The 19,245-nt window shown below is 33.9% G+C and overlaps 1 protein-coding gene across 3 annotated transcripts in view; it reads right to left on the bottom strand.

Moving 5' to 3' along the window:
• NBEA (neurobeachin) overlaps positions 1-19,245 on the bottom strand; it is a 372,004-nt gene that overhangs the window by 174,209 nt on the left and 178,550 nt on the right. For all 3 annotated transcript variants that reach the window (XM_083361881.1, XM_083361879.1, XM_083361880.1), the window contains 2 exons: positions 18,054-18,220; positions 476-600 (listed from right to left, as the gene is read on the bottom strand). In XM_083361881.1, coding sequence (XP_083218007.1) covers positions 476-600; positions 18,054-18,220 — 292 coding nt within the window. The remainder of the gene's footprint in view (positions 1-475; positions 601-18,053; positions 18,221-19,245) is intronic.

The following is a 19,245-nucleotide window of genomic DNA, read 5'->3' as shown; positions in this document are numbered from 1 at the left end:
AACACTTTTAAGTGCAGAGAACTTTTCAGAAAGGTTATCTTACTCTCAATTTTTTGCTTCCAAAAATGGGCTTCTCTCTGTATTCTCTAAAATAAAAGAGACTTATAAAACTAAGAAATGTGAAAGTCCTTTTATATTAACCTTGTCAAAAAAAACCTACCTTTCTTTGGATTCAATGAACCATATTTTTTCTAAAACTAACTGGATTATTAGTGTATTTTTAGTTTTTCATTTATGTGTATATATTATTCTAATGTCCCCAGTCCTGTTTGTATTTAAATAAAATATAAATTGGACAAGCTTGAAAATTACTGTTAACTATGTTGCAAATGTATTTAGCTATACAAGACAAATAACATGCTAAATGTACAAAATAGAAAACACTATAATAAAAATGGACAGATTTCACTCCAACGGAGCCTAATAACAATTCTAACTACATTTTGGACAGTAAGAATGTTACAGTGATACTGACCGTATTCTCCAGCAGCTTTGAGCAATGCATCAGAATGGGTGGAGCCAAAAGCATTGCGAACAAACCGTCTCCGCCGGCGAAGATCATCTTCCCAGTAATCTAAGCGCCAAAAATCATGCAGTTGGCTAAGGAATTAAAAAAAAAAAGTAATCAGCATCTACAGGTAAATTCTGTCTGTACCATTGTTTAGGAAAAAGCTCTATAAAGAACATGTTTATTTCAGTGATTACAAACAAACTACAACAAATATATGACTTCTTAAAATAAAAATATTCAATAACTTCTTTCCTTTCATTTAAATATTCATGGATTCTGCCTCGTCTCAGAATATTTTGCCCACCAAAATAAGCCATTAATCAGTGGAAGTCCATTAACAAATGCAGTATCAAATTACAAGTATTAATGACACCTCTTGCTTTTTTTAGTGTTTTTAAAAAGAACTGTAAATCATAGAGTGGACTTAAGAGCAAATATTTTTCACTCTAATTACTAGAATCCTTTAGAAGAGTAAAAGTATAAAACACTGGCCACTTGAAATCTGTGGAGTTATGATTAAAATAATGCACTGAAATATTCATTGAACTAATTCCCCATTGCCCCGAGCAACCTGAGAAAATTGCAATTTTATTCATTATTAATAACACAGAATTAGAGCTTCAAAAATCCACCATGTGGTAATTGTATAGGTAAATTATTATTCCAACACCAACAGAGTCCTTGGATGATTGTATAGCTTCCAGCTAAAACAAGCCATTAACAACCATGGCCATGTTCATGTTACATTGCCTGTTTTGCATTCAGAATCTATATTAAACTTCCACATAATGATTCAGAAACTATTGTTAATCTGTATCCTACTGAAAATGCAAATATGTGCATTTATTTGACAGAAAATTAATTTTTCTTTAGTATATGTGTGACTTTCAAGAATCTCAAAATTAACAATTCAACACTAAACTAAAATGCAAACAATTATTGTTTTGGATAATAGCATTATGATGTTGATGGATGATCAAGTCGTGATTGTACTCTTATTGGGTGGCCATATAAAACTTTAAATAAATAAATACTCTTCTTTCAATGTGATGTGTACATTTTTCTTAGTAACTACATGTTAAGGAAAATTAATTTGCTGAGTTAAATAAAACAAATTTACATAATTGTAGGGAATAATTATTCTTCTCTATAGCATGTCAGCTAACAAAGTAGTATCATCAATATAGCCCAATTGATGTTTCTTTCTCCATTTTTAAAACCATCTTCTTCCAGTCCAGCTTTCTCAATATACTGTATGTTCATAATGCATAACTAAACTAAACTAAACTAAACTAAACTAAACTAAACTAAACTAAACTAAACTAAACTAAACTAAACTAAACTAAACTGGGTGGCCATATAAAAATAAAATGTAAAATAAAATAAACTTTCTTTTTCCAACTAGGAATCTTCAGTAAACCCACTTGAGAGATGCCTGGAAAGACTTTTCTTGTCTGTTTGATTTCATGTTCAGAATCTTTAGAATGTTTAATGTAGATTCTGACTTTTTTTTACCAGCTCTCTATTTTGTTTTGTTTTGTTTCTTCCTGGGGAATGAAGATGTTTCTTCACACATTCATCTGTAACATTCATACAGGACAGATACCAGTAAACAAATAAAGGCATCTAACCAGCACACACTATTGTCCAAAGCCTCATTGCAACTGTCTTGCATAATATTTTTATGGAGGATTTGACCAGTTTCAAGGGCAAGTTAAAATTCTGTGATCCTCATTTTAGGTTGAATGATTTTGATTGTGAGAATTTAGTATAAATTTTCATGGCTTGAGAATTGCAGGAATTGCAGGTTATTGCAAGCTCATCTCCCCCAATTAGCCTTGAAAATAAACTGGGTATCATGTGTATAACTGCTTATATGAGTGGACTGCATTTATAAAAACTGTCAATATTGAGGGAAACAAGACAATGCCAATTCTTGAATATAAACCCAGATCAGGCTCAGATAGTTCATGACTGACGTGGCAGATGAAACAGAGTAACATGATCATTCACTGTATTTCTAAAAGTGATAATTAATGCAAATTGATACCCAGCATGATGGAACTAGTACATTAGCTTACATAAGACAAGAGATAGCCAGTAAAACTTACCTATTTCCAGATATGAAAACAATGTTACGAATAAATCATAAATCAAGTCAGACTCTAGGCAATTTACAAGTATGTATAATAAAAGTAAAAGTAAAGGTAAATGATTCCCTGTCCAGTTGTGTTCGACTCTAGGGTGCAGTGCTCTTCTCCTTTTCTTGGCTGAGGGAGCCAACATTGTCCCCTGGTCATGTGGCCAGCATGGCTATATGCTAAAGCCACGTGGAACACTGTTACCTTCCCACAAAGTGGTACCTATTGATGTACTCACATTTGCATGCTTTTGAACTGCTACAGTAGGTGGGGAGGAGCTGGGGCAAGGAACGGGAGTTTCCCAGTGCGCGGCACTGGGCTCTCGAACCAGCTTTCCAGCTGACAAGCTCTGTGTCTTTAACTGCTGAGCCATTGCAGCCATAATAACAGTACAGTATTAATAATGTCATTTGATCTGCTTATTGAAATTAAAAACTGTCCAAAATAGTATAGAGTTCTATGTTACTATACTGGGTAAGTAAAAATCAAGTAGAGCAAGAAAAAAATATTTCTATAACAATATATTTGAAAACAACTGTTTTTAAGACTCACTTAGATGACAACAGAAACAGGGCCATGCAGACTTCATGGGGATCTATTTCACACAACAAGGATAACACAGAGAAGCTTGGTCTCTGAAAGCCCACAAAATGACATAATTTTAAAGATGGAACTGAAGCCTGACTATTCTAATTGATTTGAGGATTTTGTCCCATCTGTATTAAGTTATTTAATACCAAAGTTATAGGTATGTTGCTCTAAGAAACCCAGTTGTGTGTCCACAAGAATACACAAGAATTAAATTCTTGTATCCACAGAATTTTATAGTCCGTAAAATCTAAATTTCTAAAAACAATAGCACACATTCCTTCATTAAGCTTGTAATGGTCTAGTAAGATTAGAGCTGAGCTGCAACTCTTTTGAGATTTGTGCAACATAACATATAAGACCCTAGGCACAGCAAATCTGTGGCTCATCTTACCTTAATAATAGATTAAATTCGCACTGCAAAAACTAATTAACCAAAATCAGATACTATATACATTGTTTGCTATAACCAGTCTTAACTTACGCTGTGTCCTGATAAAAACCTAGCAGAATTTAAGCAGATGGTCTGAGATTTGAATATCCAGGTGCATATGGGTAAAATTTCCCATCTTTCTTATATCAAAATCACCCCGCTCTTTGGACTTTATGTAATTTTAAGCATATACTTCAATTGTTTTGAATGTTTATTGTATGTTTGTTTGGCCTCAGATTTAATAAATAACTCTTTTCCTTAATTATTTGTTGCAGGACATATATAGTTACTTGTATGCAAGAGAGCAGGGAACTTTCTGTTCTTGGCAGGGATTTTAGAGGTATTCATTTCATTTCATTTATTTGATTTCTATACCGCCCTTCTCCCTAGGGACTCAGGGCGGTTCACAGGGCATATATAAATAGCTATACAAAAATTAATGTGGAACTGAGAAAATCTGAAAATCGAATTTGAGGAAATTCTAGTTCAGTCATTTTTCCTTTGTGCAAATATTAGCATTATATCAAATTACAAAAAGTAATGTCTCTTTCATTTAATAATGAAATATTACACCTAGTAGCCTATAAAGGAACTATTTCTCTAAGTGCAATAGAGACAACTGTTTCAGTTGTATAAACAGGCAAGTCCTAAATGTTTCCAAAGAAAGTGCCAAAAACTTTATGGTTGACATTTATGCAATACTTTATGCAATAAATGTCACACCAGGGATAGGGCTATGCTTAACTTCCATCAGTTAGCAGTTGTCTTATGCACTAAAGCATGAGGGCTTAATATTCCTTTAGAAAACCTATCCAGTCTTATTAGCTAATATCATACATACAATTATTTAATTCTTGACATTCTTTTGTTTTGACAATAAATGAAGCACCTCAACAGGTTAATTCTGCTCTATGAAAGTCTTTCAATTGGATTCCTAAATTTTCTCCATAAAAGTAATCAAGAGTGCAGAAAGGTAATCATTTTATGACTAGGTCTACATGCCTAAGAGAAACTGGCTTCTCTCACATTGTTCCTGACAGGCCTGTTTTAATAATATATTAAGATATAAGCTATTATTGTACAAACCAAGTATTAGAAGAGGTACTTAGGCCACTGAGTCTAAGTACAGGAATTAAAATACAGATAGTTTTCACTGACTACAAATAGAACCAGCAACTCTGTTGATAAGCAATGCGATCATAAAGTAGAATGTCACATGACAGCACCGACTTATACATTCTACGTTCTGACCCTGGTCATTAAGCAAATCACCCACAGTCACTAAGTATGATGTCACATGACCATAACTTATGACTTCCTGCCAGATTTCCCATTGGATTTGCTTTTTGGAAGCTGGGTATGAAGGTTACAAATAATGATCATGTGATTATAGAACACAGTGGCCATTGTAAATGGGGTTGCTAAGTGCATTACTTGTGATCATATGATCATATGGGCAGGAATGCTATAAAGACTGCAACTTGAGGACTGGTCATAAATCTTTTTCAGCAACTTTGTAAATTCAATGTTGAAATAATAACAACAACATCAATTATAATAATAACAACGATGATGATGTTGGAAGGGCCCTTGGAGGTCTAGTCCAGGGCTTTTCAACCTTTTCACCCATTGTACCACTTTTAGGATATGGCAACATCTGAGTACCACCAGTTGCCTAGCAAGGTGTCCAAAACTTGATCCCCCTAAAAAAGGAAAAAAGTGATGAAGTACAGGTAGTCCTTGACTTACAACAGTTCGATTAGTGACAGTTCGAAGTTACAATGGCTCTGAAAAAAGTGCCTCCTAAGCCCATTTCTGAATTTTCTACTTCTTACTCTCCTGGCACTAAAAAAACTACCTAGGTTTCAAAGTTAACTCAAAACCAGTGAATCTTGAGAGTCTTCTTAATCTTATTTACTCCACTTTTCCCAAAACAAAATTAGATTCATATAAAATTGCTTTGTTCTACACCTGGCACCTCAAGCTGAAAAAATAATCAACATACATTATTGTAATGCCAACAATATTCCTTGTTAAATATTGTTGCAACCATAGTTATTTATGAAACCTTTGGTAAAAATCTGCTATGCTGATACATGATAAATGTCTTATATCACTAAGAATGATTAAGTCTTTGGACTCTCAATAGAGAATCTAAACGACTGTGAATCCATTGATGTCAGAAGAAAATGGACCAGGAATTTAAAAATTTCCCATCTTTCTATTAGAATAACACTTAACAATTCCAATCTTCTCATTTTATAAATTGAATGTAATAGAAAATAGTAGATGATGCAACTTTAAAATCTTGAAATGGAGAATCAGATTGGGAAAAATAAAACATTAGGAATTGCACTACTGAAGTTTTACATGTGAAAAAAGAACCCTGCCTAACACAGTTAAAACATAAAACTATGTAGAACCACTGTAATTAATTGCATAATAGGAAAAAAAACCCATTACAATTAGAATTTTCTCTGTTAAGTAACAAAGTTCATAGTCAGTGCCACTGTAAGATGATCGTTTTAACAATTTATTCTCTAAGGAAATGTAACTACTAGAAGCTGTAAAAATTACCTTAAATGTTAACATTAAGGAAATTTAAAGAGGCAGCCCTGCTGAAACTGCCACTGTTCAAAAGATGAACATTGAACTTTGCCATAAGGGGGGAAAAAAAACCCTTGAGCACAGATAAATCTTCTTCTATAGAAGGAAAACATCAGAAAAGAAAATATTGCTACCAGATGTATATGGAAATGATTGAACTCAAAATGTTTCTTCTTAGTGAACAGAGTCAGAATTAATATCGGACACAACAGTAGGTTGCGATGAATAGGAAATAGAAACACACCAAAATCATCCACAGTTTTGCCATGACCAGAAATTTCATAGATTAACTACTAAGAAAAGGTCAGCCTACTATAAAATGAAAAAAAAAAAGAAAGAGGGATGACAGTGCAAGAACTCAAACCCGCATATTAAAAGACTATTTTAGTATTTTAAATTTCCTTGTAATATTAAGTAATGTATACTTGGTATTTCTATACAAGACAAATTGTTTAAAGGGAACAGACTTTCTTAATGTCATATTTTTCCAATTATGAGTTCAGCTGTCATAAGACTATATAAAATTTGTATTTTCCCCAATTATTTTATATACAATTTCACCTAATACCTAAATGTTCTCATAAAATACATTTGGTCTGCTATTATCTCTACTACAATTTCCCCTAAAATCAGTGCTTTTTTTGTAAAAGAAAAAGGTGCCAGAACTCACACATGTCATACAACCCACCTTGCCTACCCTACAAGGTTCCATCCAAAAAAGGTGCCGGAACTCCGTTCTGAGTGTTCTATGACAAAAAAAGCACTGCCTAAAATACATATTTTTGTTTACATTGTATATTAGCAAAATTGTATACACAACGCAAAAACCGAGGTTATAAAGTATAAATTTACTTAGTTCACATAGTTTTGGATTTATTTTTATTTTTTTATGTTGATGCTTTTGAGTCAGTGTTGACTCCAAGAGACACCCTGGAGTCTCTGAAGTTTCCTTCGCAGGATTTTAGAAGTGGTTTGCCATTGCCTACCATACATAACATGGGATTAGGGATTGCTTTATTCTCTACCTGTCCCATTAGGAGAGACATGCTCTGGCACAGGGGCCAGAAAATTAATCAAGCATATGCTATTGGCAAATTGTATTTTCAGGAGCTACTCAGTATTAGTTAGCTGGGAGTAATGTTTTTAATTTTTATTTAAATGTACGCAGTGCTTATATTGTATATTGCAGTGATCTTGGAGCCCAGGAAAATAAAATCTGTCACTACCTCCATTTCTTCCCCATCTATTTGCCAGGAATTGAGAGGGCCGGATGCCATGATCTTGGTTTTCTTAATGTTAAGTTTCAGCCCAAATTTTGCACAGGGCGACAATATACAACATTGCCGGACTCCTTTCCCAATGTTGAACCAATCAGTGGTTCCGTGTCTATTTCTCACTGTTGCTTCTTTTCTTTAACTGCATATAGGTTTCTCAAGAGACAAATAAGATGGTCTGGTACTCCCATCTCTTTAAGAACTTGCCACAGTTTGTTGTGATCCACACAATCAAAGGCTTTAGCATAGTCAATGAAGAAGATGTTTTTCTGGAACTCCCTAGGTTTCTCCATGATCCAGCGTTATGTTCGCAATTTGATCTCTAGTTTGTCTGCCTCTTCGAAATCCTGCCTGTACTTCTGGTAATTCTCGATCCACATACTGCTGGAGTCTAGCTTGTAGGATTTTAAGCATAACTTTACTAGCATGTGAAATGAATGCAATGGTGCGATAGTTTGAACATTCTTTGGCACTGCCTTTCTTTGGAATTGGAATGTAAACTGATCTTTTCCAATCCTGTGGCCACTGTTGAGTTTTCCAAATTTGCTGGCAAATTGAATGTAGCACTTTTACTGCATTGTCTTTTAAGATTTTGAATAGCTCAGCTGGAATACTGTCACCTCCATTAGCTTTGTTTTTGCTCAGCTTTCCTAAGGTCCACTTCACTTCACATTCTAGGATGTCTGGCTCGAGGTCAGTGAACACCTCATTGTGGTTATCAGGAATGTTAAGCTCATTCTTGTATAGTTCTTCTGTGTAATTTTGCCACCTCTTCTTAATCTCTTCTGCCTCTGTTAGGTCCCTGCCATTTTGGTCCTTATCATGTCCAATTTTGCATGAAACGTTCCCTTCATCTCTCCAATTTTCTTGGAGATCTCTGGTCCTCCCTATTCTATTGTTTTCTTCTATTTCTTTGCACTGTTCATTTAAGAAGGCATTCTTATCTCTTCTTGCTATTCTCTGGAATTCTGCATTCAATTGGGCGTAACTTTTTCTCCCTTGCCTTTCGCTTCCCTCCTTTCCTCAGCTATTTGCAAAGCTTCCTCAGACAGCCATTTTGCTTTCTTGCATTTCTTTTTCTTTGGAATGGTTTTAGTTGCTACCTCTTGTACAGTGTTGTGAATCTCTGTCCATAGTTCTTCAGGCACTCTGTCTATCAGATCTAATTCCTTAAATCTATTTGTCACCTCTACTGTATATTCAACAGGGATGTGATTTAATTCATACCTGAGTGGCCTAGTGCTTTTCCCTACTTTCTTCAATTTAAACCTAAACTTTGCAATGAGAAGCTCATGGTCTAAGCCACAGTCAGCTCCTGGTCTTGTTTTTACTGACTGTATAGAGCTTCTCCATCTTTGGCTGCAGAGCACATAGTCAATCTGATTTCTGTGTTGACCGTCTGGTGATGTCCATGTGTAGAGCCGTCTCTTGGGTTGTTGGAAAAGAGTGTTTGCTATGACCATCGTATTCTCTTGACAAAATTCTATCAGCCTGTGCCCTGCTTCATTTTGTACTCCAAGGCCAAACTTGCCTGTTATTCCAGTTATCTTTTGGCTTCCTACTTTAGCATTCCAATCCCCATGATGATAAGGACATCATTTTTTGGTGTTAGTTCTATAAGGTGCTGTAGGACTTCATAGAACCAGTCAATTTCATCCTCTTCAGCACTGGTGGTTGGGGCATAGACTTGGACTACTGTGATATTGAATGGTTTGCCTTGGATTCGAACTGAGATCATTCTGTCATTTTGGGGATTGTATCCCAGTATTTCTTTTCCTACTCTTTTATTGACTATGAAGGCTACTCCATTTCTTCTGAGGGATTCTTGCCCGCAGTAGTATACCTGATGGTCATCTGAATTAAATTCACCCATTCCTGTCCATTTTAGTTCACTGATTCCTAAGATGTCGATACTCAGTCTTGTCATCTCTTGTTTGACCACGTCCAGCTTTCCTTGATTCATGGATCTTACATTCCAGGTTCCTATGGAGAAAAAATCTTTACAGCATCGGACTTTCCTTTCACCACCATACATATCCACAGCTGAGCGTCCTTTCGGCTTTGGCCCAGTCGCTTCATTCTTTCTGGCGCTACTAGTACTAGCCTTCTGCTCTTCCCCAGTAGCATATTGGATGCCTTCTGACCTGAGGGGCTCATCTTCCAGCATCATATCATTTTGCCTTTTGGTACTGTCCATAGGGTTTTCATGGCAAAGATACTGGAGTGGTTTGCCATTTCCTTCTCCAGTGGATCACGTTTTGTCAGAACTCTCTGCTATGACCTTTCCATCTTGGGTGGCCCTGCACGGCATAGCTCATAGCTTCATTGAATTACGTAAGCCCCTTCACCACGACAAGGCAGTAATCCATGAAGGGGAACACTGGGATACAATCCTCAAAATGAGGCTCAGCTAATCTCAATGTACACATGTTATACTTTGACAATAAAGGTTTGTTTGTTTGTTTGTTTGTTTATTTATGACAGAATGATCTCAGTTCGAATCCAAGGCAAACCATTCTATATCACAGTAGTCCAAGTCTATGCCCCAACCACCAGTGCTGAAGAGGATGAAATTGATCGGTTCTATGAAGCCCTACAGCACCTTATAGAACTAACACCAAAAAATGATGTCCTTATCACCAAGGGGGATTGGAAATAAAGTCTAAACCATTATACAGTTTTTGTATGGTTGATCACTAATCTTGATTGGTTAAATGTCTTCCTGAATTGTGGAAGACTTCACTCTACAATTAGAATTTGTGAGTAGAATACTTTTCTTTCTTTCTTTCTTTCTTTCTTTCTTTCTTTCTTTCTTTCTTTCTTTCTTTCTTTCTTTCTCTCTCCTTCCTTCCTTCCTTCCTTCCTTCCTTCCTTCCTTCCTTTCTTCTTTCTTTCTTTCTCTTTCTTTCCCCAAGGAAATTCAAAAGAAAAAAAAACTTTACTTAATGTTTAAGTAGATAATACAAATATGTCTAAAAAGAAAAATGAGCCCATACTGATATACTATACATTGATATATAGCTTTGCAAATACTGTAATTAATGGCTTATCAGTATCTCAGTAATGGACTCATATTTGTTCAGCAGCAGTATATCATGGACCACGAAGAATGACTTTTTAAATGTACTATTGTTTAAAAACATATCTGGCATAAAGTTTTAGGACAATGGTAAAGAGTTTAGATGAATATTCTTTTACTGATTAGTTTGTGAAAAATATGAAAATGCAGATTGGCTATATATGGGATTAGTAAGAAATGGTAAATATCCCTTTAAGATTGTGCTCAATTCCAGGTGACTTTGTAGACATGTCTATATAATCCTCCTGGCAGTTGAGTCTGCCACTGCCTTTCAGGAGCCTTTAAAAAGCTTTCCAATGTACTTTAAGGCTTTGACATTCCCCAAATGTTCCCCACTCAAGTATTATCCAAGCCTGACCCTGCTTTGATTTTGAACTCAGCCAAGCTCCACAAAAAAATTCTGCTTTAATTATATTTGGCCAAGCTGGTTTGTGTTTTTTGGATTTACCTTTTTACCACAGTACAAGACTTTAATTTGCCTTAAATTAATTTTCTACACTTTCTTGATCCGTTGGATATAATTTTTAAACAGTTGTAACTTGAAGACTTCCTTCCTTCCTTCCTTCCTTCCTTCCTTCCTTCCTTCCTTCCTTCCTTCCTTCCTTCCTTCCCTCCCTTCCCTTTCAGAGATTTCAGGGCTGCATTTTCTGAGAGCTCAATCTGACATTAGTTCATTGCTTGCTCCCTTCTTGGCCACAGCTGGCCTCTTGCTGTTCACAGCGGAAAACTGAAATCAATGCTTGCCCTAACAAAAGGCAGATGAAAGTCATTCTGATCATATATAGTCATTTCCCGTAATTTTATCAGCCTAGAGTTATTTACATGATCTCTGGAAATGATTGGTTGTTCCTCTAAATGTAATATTAGTTTTTTGGGGTTCTAAAAAACTTTTATAAAGTTCAGCAGTGTATGTGTAGCTCAGTAAAATTTTTCTAATCTATCATTTTGTTTTAAAGCAATATCAACATTCTAACTAAATTATAAGCTTGTGACTTTGTTACAAAGATTTTGCTTCCAGTCATAAGCTAGTATTCTTATCTATTTAATTTTTCCTACTGTATATACAGCTTGAAAGGGGTGACACTTAATATGCTTGTCCTTACAATATATTCATTGACCTCAGCTATTAAACTTTTATTTGAGGAAGCTGTGTTAGTGAACCTATGATCTTAGCTATTGGTTTAGATTGATGTTTAATACTCTGAAGGTAGAAGTTAAACAATGTATTTGTTGTAAAACAGTATTTCCTATTTTAAATGGTTCTTGCTTTGATTATAGGCATTTATTATCTTCATCAAGAGATTGTTCTAGAACATAATAATTGAATAAGTTAAAATGGGTATAATAGTGGTTGATTGGATTTAGCAGGAGAACAGAATAGATAAAGTGGTCTCATTTACAAATGGTTTCACTCCTTGCTAAACACACAATGTTTGTTTCAACTAATTTTGCTTTCTAAGGCTCACAATTACATTGAACTGAAATGTTATTGGTATATAGTTTAAAATCAGAAACAGACTTTTATAGCTACCTACTAATTACATAATTCCAGCAAAGGTAATATTGAATTTAGATAATTAAAACATTAAATCTATGAAAAGAAAAAAAGAATGCACAGACGAATATCCTATCACCACCCCTAAAAAGTTCAGAAAATATCTTACATTTTATTTTACATTGATATGATCTTTAGATTTTCTATTTTTTGATACCTTATTGTATGCAGTTTTGTAATGATCTTATCAAATTCTTTCACAGATTGTCTGCTGATAAATGTGTCTCATATAAAGTATATGTAACAATGTGTTGAAAGAAGAGACAAGCCTACCCCAGCTATCATGAATCTGAGCAAGGGAAGCTTATACGTTTCCTCTATTCAACACATAGTGCCGGTTCAGTAAACCTTTAGGGGGAAAAATAAAATAAAATTGTACACTCTTATGGTGCTGGAAGCATAAATCAAATAATGTACTTTTTACTTTTTTACTGTTTTCTGCTAAAAGTAATCATTAATCCTTTTTCCATATTCTTTGCTTTTACAATTTGATAAGGTTATATTATCAAATGCTATGGTGTTGATCTTAAAGTACTGCATAATATAAGTATTTTAGTAAGCACGGGTAAGTGCAACAGATGTCAGATTTAATGTTCATTGTTTTTAAGTGTCACTATTAGCATTGTTAAACTTGATAAAATATACTACTCTTAAAACAGTTACACTTCTCCTGATATCAAGATCTCCAGAAAAATTACTTTTGTTATCTCTTGTGGTCTATACTACTCAAGGTCATTAATTACATTCTTCATATGATTTAATTTATCTTACCAACATTGTTTAAATTATTTGCCTTTCTACTGTAGGTAAAATACCTCTTTGATAGGTCCCACTACGAGTTCAGAAGCAAAATACTATATTAATATAACATTAGCAATTAAACAACAGCTTCTGATCAGTCAGCTGATAACAGCAATTATTTTACTTTTATTTTACATGTACATTCAACATTCCTGAGACAGTAAAACTGATATGTAATATGACTTATCTGCACAAACCAAAATATTCCACATATTTTCTTACATATAAATTTTGTTTAACATTATAAACTATGAAGGACTTACAATACTGTGTAAGAAAGGCTAGAGACAATGCAGAAACATGGAAAATATGGCAACTGCGATCAAAGAACTATACAGAAGAATGAATGATTTATGAAAATGGCTGAATTATCTAAATTTAGACTATAAGCAGAAAGGCAAAAGGTCACAGTCTAGTCTATAAATATCATAGTAACAATATATCATCTGTATTATTCAGAAGAAAGAGCTATAGTTCCAAGCATTAAGAAAAAATTAACCGTGAGACTAATTGGTGATAAAATATATGCTTTCTTGGTATGGAGTCTGTGCTGATATATGAACAGACTGATTCACAGCTAGCAACATAATAATTTTTAGAATCAAATTTATGGAACTATCTCAATTCTTCAGTAATTTTAACAAGGCAATAATAGATTTAACTTGATATTTACCTTTAAGAGATACAAGGATTAATTCAGAATGCAACATAATTGAAGTTATTGTTGCAAGACAATACTATTTTCATAAAGACCATGGAATCCAAGTGAATCCCATTTTCTGCTATGGCCACTCATTAGTGTCTTTTTTACTTAACCTAACCTATAGTACCTCAAAGGTTGCTATCACTGAAAAAACCTGAAGGACGGAGCACTTGCAGCTCTCACAAAACAGATAGGCAGTTGAATGATTATGTCAAGAAGTCTAGTAGTAAATTTTTAATTTTTGTGTTTCAAAAGGCTAGATGTTTAAATGTAGATCAGGAGTGTAATACAGAAGCTTGTTCTATCAGGGAGAGAACGCTGTTCAGTTTAGTAAAATATGAGTGAAAGTGATTCAGAAAAGAATAAAAGTAGTTCATCATTTCATTACAAAATAATTATAATGTGCCTCTATGTTACTATTTATAATGACTGTTAATAGATGACACTATTAACCAAGAGAAACTTACTGAAATGCTTCCACCTAGATCAATAAATGCCACATTTTTCTCCAGTAAGAAGTAATTATCCCACTGAAGAATTCCTAATCAATATTCTAAGTTAACTTATGATTTGGAGTAGAGTCAACAAATACTATTCAACTACTTTCAGAAGAGATTTGTATTTCTAACCTAAGATACATAGAGCTATTTGCCTCATTTTTTAAAATCCTGGGAGAGGAAGTACACTTAGGAATTTAACAAATGAAACTCTTGCTTTGCAATTGTAACTGGTAGCTAGAACAACTGTTAAATATAACAAACACAAATCAAGATGTCCTAATTTATTAAAGGAATGCTTTCTACCATCTTAAGGTAGAATTTATTTTAAACATTGGGAATCAAATGCAAATCTATCTAAAATATTAAGTTCATTTTTGAAAAAAAAATCTGAAAATATTTATATTAAGTCAACAAGCAAATGTAAAATGGGAAATGAAATTTCTTTCTAGAACTTCATTCCTGAAATTATTCCTATTCAAAAGTTTCTTCTTCTTCTTCTTCTTCTTCTTCTTCTTCTTCTTCTTCTTCTTCTTCTTCTTCTTCTTCTTCTTCTTTCTTCTTCTCCTCCTCCTCCTCCTCCTCCTCCTTCTTCTTCTTCTTCTTCTTCTTCTTCTCTCTCTCTCTCTCTCTCTCTCTCTCTCTCTCTCTCTGTAACAAATTTGCTACAGAAGGTAAGCTTAGCCCTATAAACCAATCTAATATATAAGAAAAGGTTAAAGGGCATACAAAAAATCACTACTTCACTGAAAAAAATCTGACATCCAATTTTCAAGCTGATTTATCAGTAGAAAGCTAAAATTGATAGTTGCCACTGGTAGGTAGGTAGCTGTCTGAGAAAGCTGCTACAAAGCCTGTAGTTTTGATTTAGTCATATAGATCAATATAAACCTATACTGTTTCAATTTTAAAAATATTGATTTTCTGATATAACTTCAGGAAAAGAACATACATCATCAGCTTACAGAAAATAATCTTGAAATTTATTTCATAAACTTTCATTCAGAAAGGTTATTAAAAGATATGTGAAATACAGTAAGATGTGTAAGAGAAAGAGTCACTGCTAAAACAGAATATCCTGGCATTTTAAATTGTGAAAAAAATGCTATGTATTCAGGATGCTGAGCTTTAAGATTTTATTCTCCCTCCCATCAGTCCCATTCTAACTGAACATGTATATTACCTCAGTTGTGAAGCATCCATCTAATATTTCTATTTATCTCTCCCCACTCCATCATTCCATGCTTGAAAATTACTTTATCATATTTGAAGAAAAATAACCATCATTTGCTGAAGAAAAGAAGATGCTGTCATAAAGATGATGAGCATGATGTTTTCTATAATGCTTTAATGTATGTTTTAAATATATTTTCTAAATAAGCTTTAGTAGCTGATTTTTTTTAAAAAACTGTTTTTTTAAAGGTTGTTTTTTTAAAAAAAGTTTATTTTTAAAAAAATCTATTTTAAATAAAATAAAGCAATAAATAATTCCAAGTGTTGATGCAGAACTGTTCTTTGTTCTTTGTCTGTAATTGGAGGCCTCTGAACTTGAAAGGCTTTGAATGACACCAATCAGAAATATTAAAATTTAACCTATAAAAGTAAAATCACATATTTCATTATAAATTATAGGATTTTCAAGTTAATAATGTCCTAAGAACTATAATTAATTTCCTGCTCTGTAATTATCATACAAAAATATACATTCATTGTAAAAAGTGTACATTTGTACATTTTTGTAAGAGAAGAATGCTATCAATAAATAGCAATTTTTAAAAAGATAGGAATCAATGCAAGACAAAGGGAAATAATTTTTTTCTCCCCTATCCATATTTCCTTCATTTCAACAGATCTTCATGTGAAAAGAGAATATGATGTTGCTATGAACATATATTAGATGTGCAGCAGCTTATGTAGAGAAAGTTTATCTATAAAAAATTGATTTCAGTGGAGTTAGTTAGACACATGTCCAGAAACATTTTTCATTCACATAGAGTGGAGACAGCGTCCACATATGAATACATAAATAGTAGGGACTGAGAGTTTTCCACACATGTTGCTCTCAGTGAACAGAGATCAGCATACAGATGTGAAACACTTGTCAGACAGACTCAGAATTATTAACATTTCTATTATATGCTGGACCAAGGACATGGATGTCAAATGATGCAGGGGGAGCATGATAGAATTGTTGCTTCATGACTGGGAAGGACAGTTTCATACTACCTCAGCTGCAATGACTCCTCATCCCAATTTATTATTTCCGCAGGCAAGAATCAGGACTGATGAGAGCTTGCTAGTAGTAGAGTATTTTATTCAAGCACTATCACACAGGCAGAAAATGATTCTGGTCTTCATATGCCCTACCTTTCCTGTGCTATCTATTTTTAATAAATTATATAAGAAATGAAATAAGAATGTCTTGTATGGTTTGGCCCAACACTGATTTTAAAGCATTAAACACATATTGGAGTCAGTACTACTTAAAATTATTATTGCAATTTTTTAAAGGAGGAGTTTTTTTAAAACCAACATGCTCCATTAAACATTTGCTCATCTTTTAATTTTTTGTACATATACTTTTATATCCTATTTTTCCATAAATGTGATTTTTATGAGACTCCTATTTATTAAATTAATAAAAATTATTACAAACAAACAGTATTCTTTAAAACAACTAAGTATCAAATGACTACAAAACAACATTGAATCTACTGTTCCTGAAAACCTGTTAAACAAAGCAGACTTTATTTACTTTCCTGAATAGGAAGACTAGATAAGCTTTCTTTGAAAGTGTTACAAAATTTGGTTGCTATAATTAAGAAGCTATTCCTTATCTATCACCTAAGCAGATTTCCACAAATTTGTGCAATGCAGTACAAGCTTCAACTTAAGAAAATAATGGATTAATAGGATATATGTCAACCAAGTCCATAGTCCATTTTCAAAAAACTCTGATATGTTTTCAAAACATACTCAATAATCAATCTAGCTTTGTTTATATAATTATAGATTTGGGCTTCAGGAAGTGGCACCTGAGACAATTATGACTAAGCAAATCCAGCCCTGGTTAGTATTTCAAATGACCAGCTAAAGAATTCTAAGACTATTGGCTAGCCCAGGGGTAGGCAACCTTGGCTCTTTTATGACTCGTGGACTGTCTCAGGAATTCTGGGAGTTGAAGTCCACGAGTCATAAAAGAGCCAAGGTTGCCTATCCCTGGGCTAGCTTGAAAGGGCTGGGGGGGAAAAAAATCCTGGGAAAAACAAGGCAATGTAGAAGAATGTTACCATGGACTCCAAATGGATGCAATCACAAGGAGCAGAGCTCAAGTCAAGAATATCTTTATTTTTTCTTATTACAGAACTACCATTATTTTTTTCCATCCATTTCTAGAGAAGTAATATTGACCTAAATTGGCAAAGAAAATTAATTTAATTTTACTCCAGATTGACATATATCGTTATGGTTATAGCTTTCTTTTTCTAATTATGGCCAATCTATTTGATAGACTTTGGGCTCACTAGTTATATTGATACCACTCACATGATATCCAAATCTGAAGTAAATCCTGCTTCCTTTTGTCAAAATTTACATAGGAAGCTTATCACATGTTCTCACCTCAGAAAATGAGAAAAGAAATGAGCTCATTAGGTTAATATAAATACTGAGAAAGAAATAAGATAGCATACAGAGAAAGAGGAAGCATAGAAAGCTGAAGGAGTACTTGACAATTCAGTTGAGTTGCGGGCTCTGCTTACAATGTAATAATTGCATAAACAGGAATTGATTCAGGCTATTTGTATCATAAATGCACACATCCATTCAAAATACCTGATCAGAAGTATATAATTAACAACATACCTATATGAAACAGCTCCCCAAGCACCATGCTTATTAGTAAGAATATTCAGTATTTTCTGCTTCAGCTGATTTGCTGTAACATGATCACGATGCTTGGCTGCACTGATAAGATGATCACACATCTTCTCCTCTTCTCTTCTATCAGCAGCATATTGGGCACATTGGGACTAAAAAGAGAAAATATGTTTATGATTTCATTAGGCAAATAAATTAAGGTTGTTTTACTTTCTCTAAACCTTCCTTTAAAAAAACAGTTAAATTATGCACAGTACACAATAAAGTTTGTTTATTCCTAAACTTGAAGATTTATTTGTGTGTTTGTTTATTTATCAAATTTATATGGCTGTCCAAGATACAGAAATAAATGTACAGCAATCCAATGAAACAGCAATGATATAAAACAGTCATTATCTAAAACCATTATATAATTATTATTAAAAAGCATTAAGAACTATAAAACAAAAACACAACAAAGAAACCGAAAGGTGGAAAAATATTAACAATAAGGGTGATACCTTACTAGGTTACCCATCCCATGTACTTCTCACTCCTGCTGGCATAACCAGGTCTTGAGAGACCTTCAAAACCTTAGCAGTGATGAGGCCAACCTCATCGCTAGGAGAAGATTCCAAATGTGGGTGCTATGATAGAAAAGGTGGATTGCCTGTGGCCCACCAAATGAATCTCCCTAGGCAACAGATCCAGTAACATGCCCATTCTATTGGGTCTGGTGGGATGGGAGATGAACCTGGAAAGAGGCAATCATTCAAATAATCCGGTCCTATGCCATGTAGGGCTTCAAAGGTCAACCTCTGAAGAACCTTGAATTTCACCTGGAAACAGACTGGTAACCAATGCAGCTGATATAGCAGAAGTGTAACATGTGCTCTACCCAAAGCAAGATATACTGTAAATATCCAAAAGTGGGTGCAAGTGAAAAATATTCATGCTTGCTCCAAGGATTTCTGTGTCAGCAGCATCACACACAATTCCCTATGACTCTTAAAAGATGCTTTTTGATAGAGTGCAACAAAGAGGGGAATATTGTTTTTAAAACACACAGACACAATTCCACACACATATATAGAAAATATTTGATTAAATACTTTACATAACACAATTTTAGTGAACTTGACAAGGCTTACTATAATGCACAGATCACTGTTTTTTATGTTATTAAAAGATAATATTT

This window comes from Vipera ursinii (genome assembly GCF_947247035.1).
Source record: "Vipera ursinii genome assembly, chromosome: 4".
Classification (NCBI taxonomy): Eukaryota; Metazoa; Chordata; class Lepidosauria; order Squamata; family Viperidae; genus Vipera; species Vipera ursinii.
This window is presented reverse-complemented; position numbering and strand designations above follow the sequence as displayed.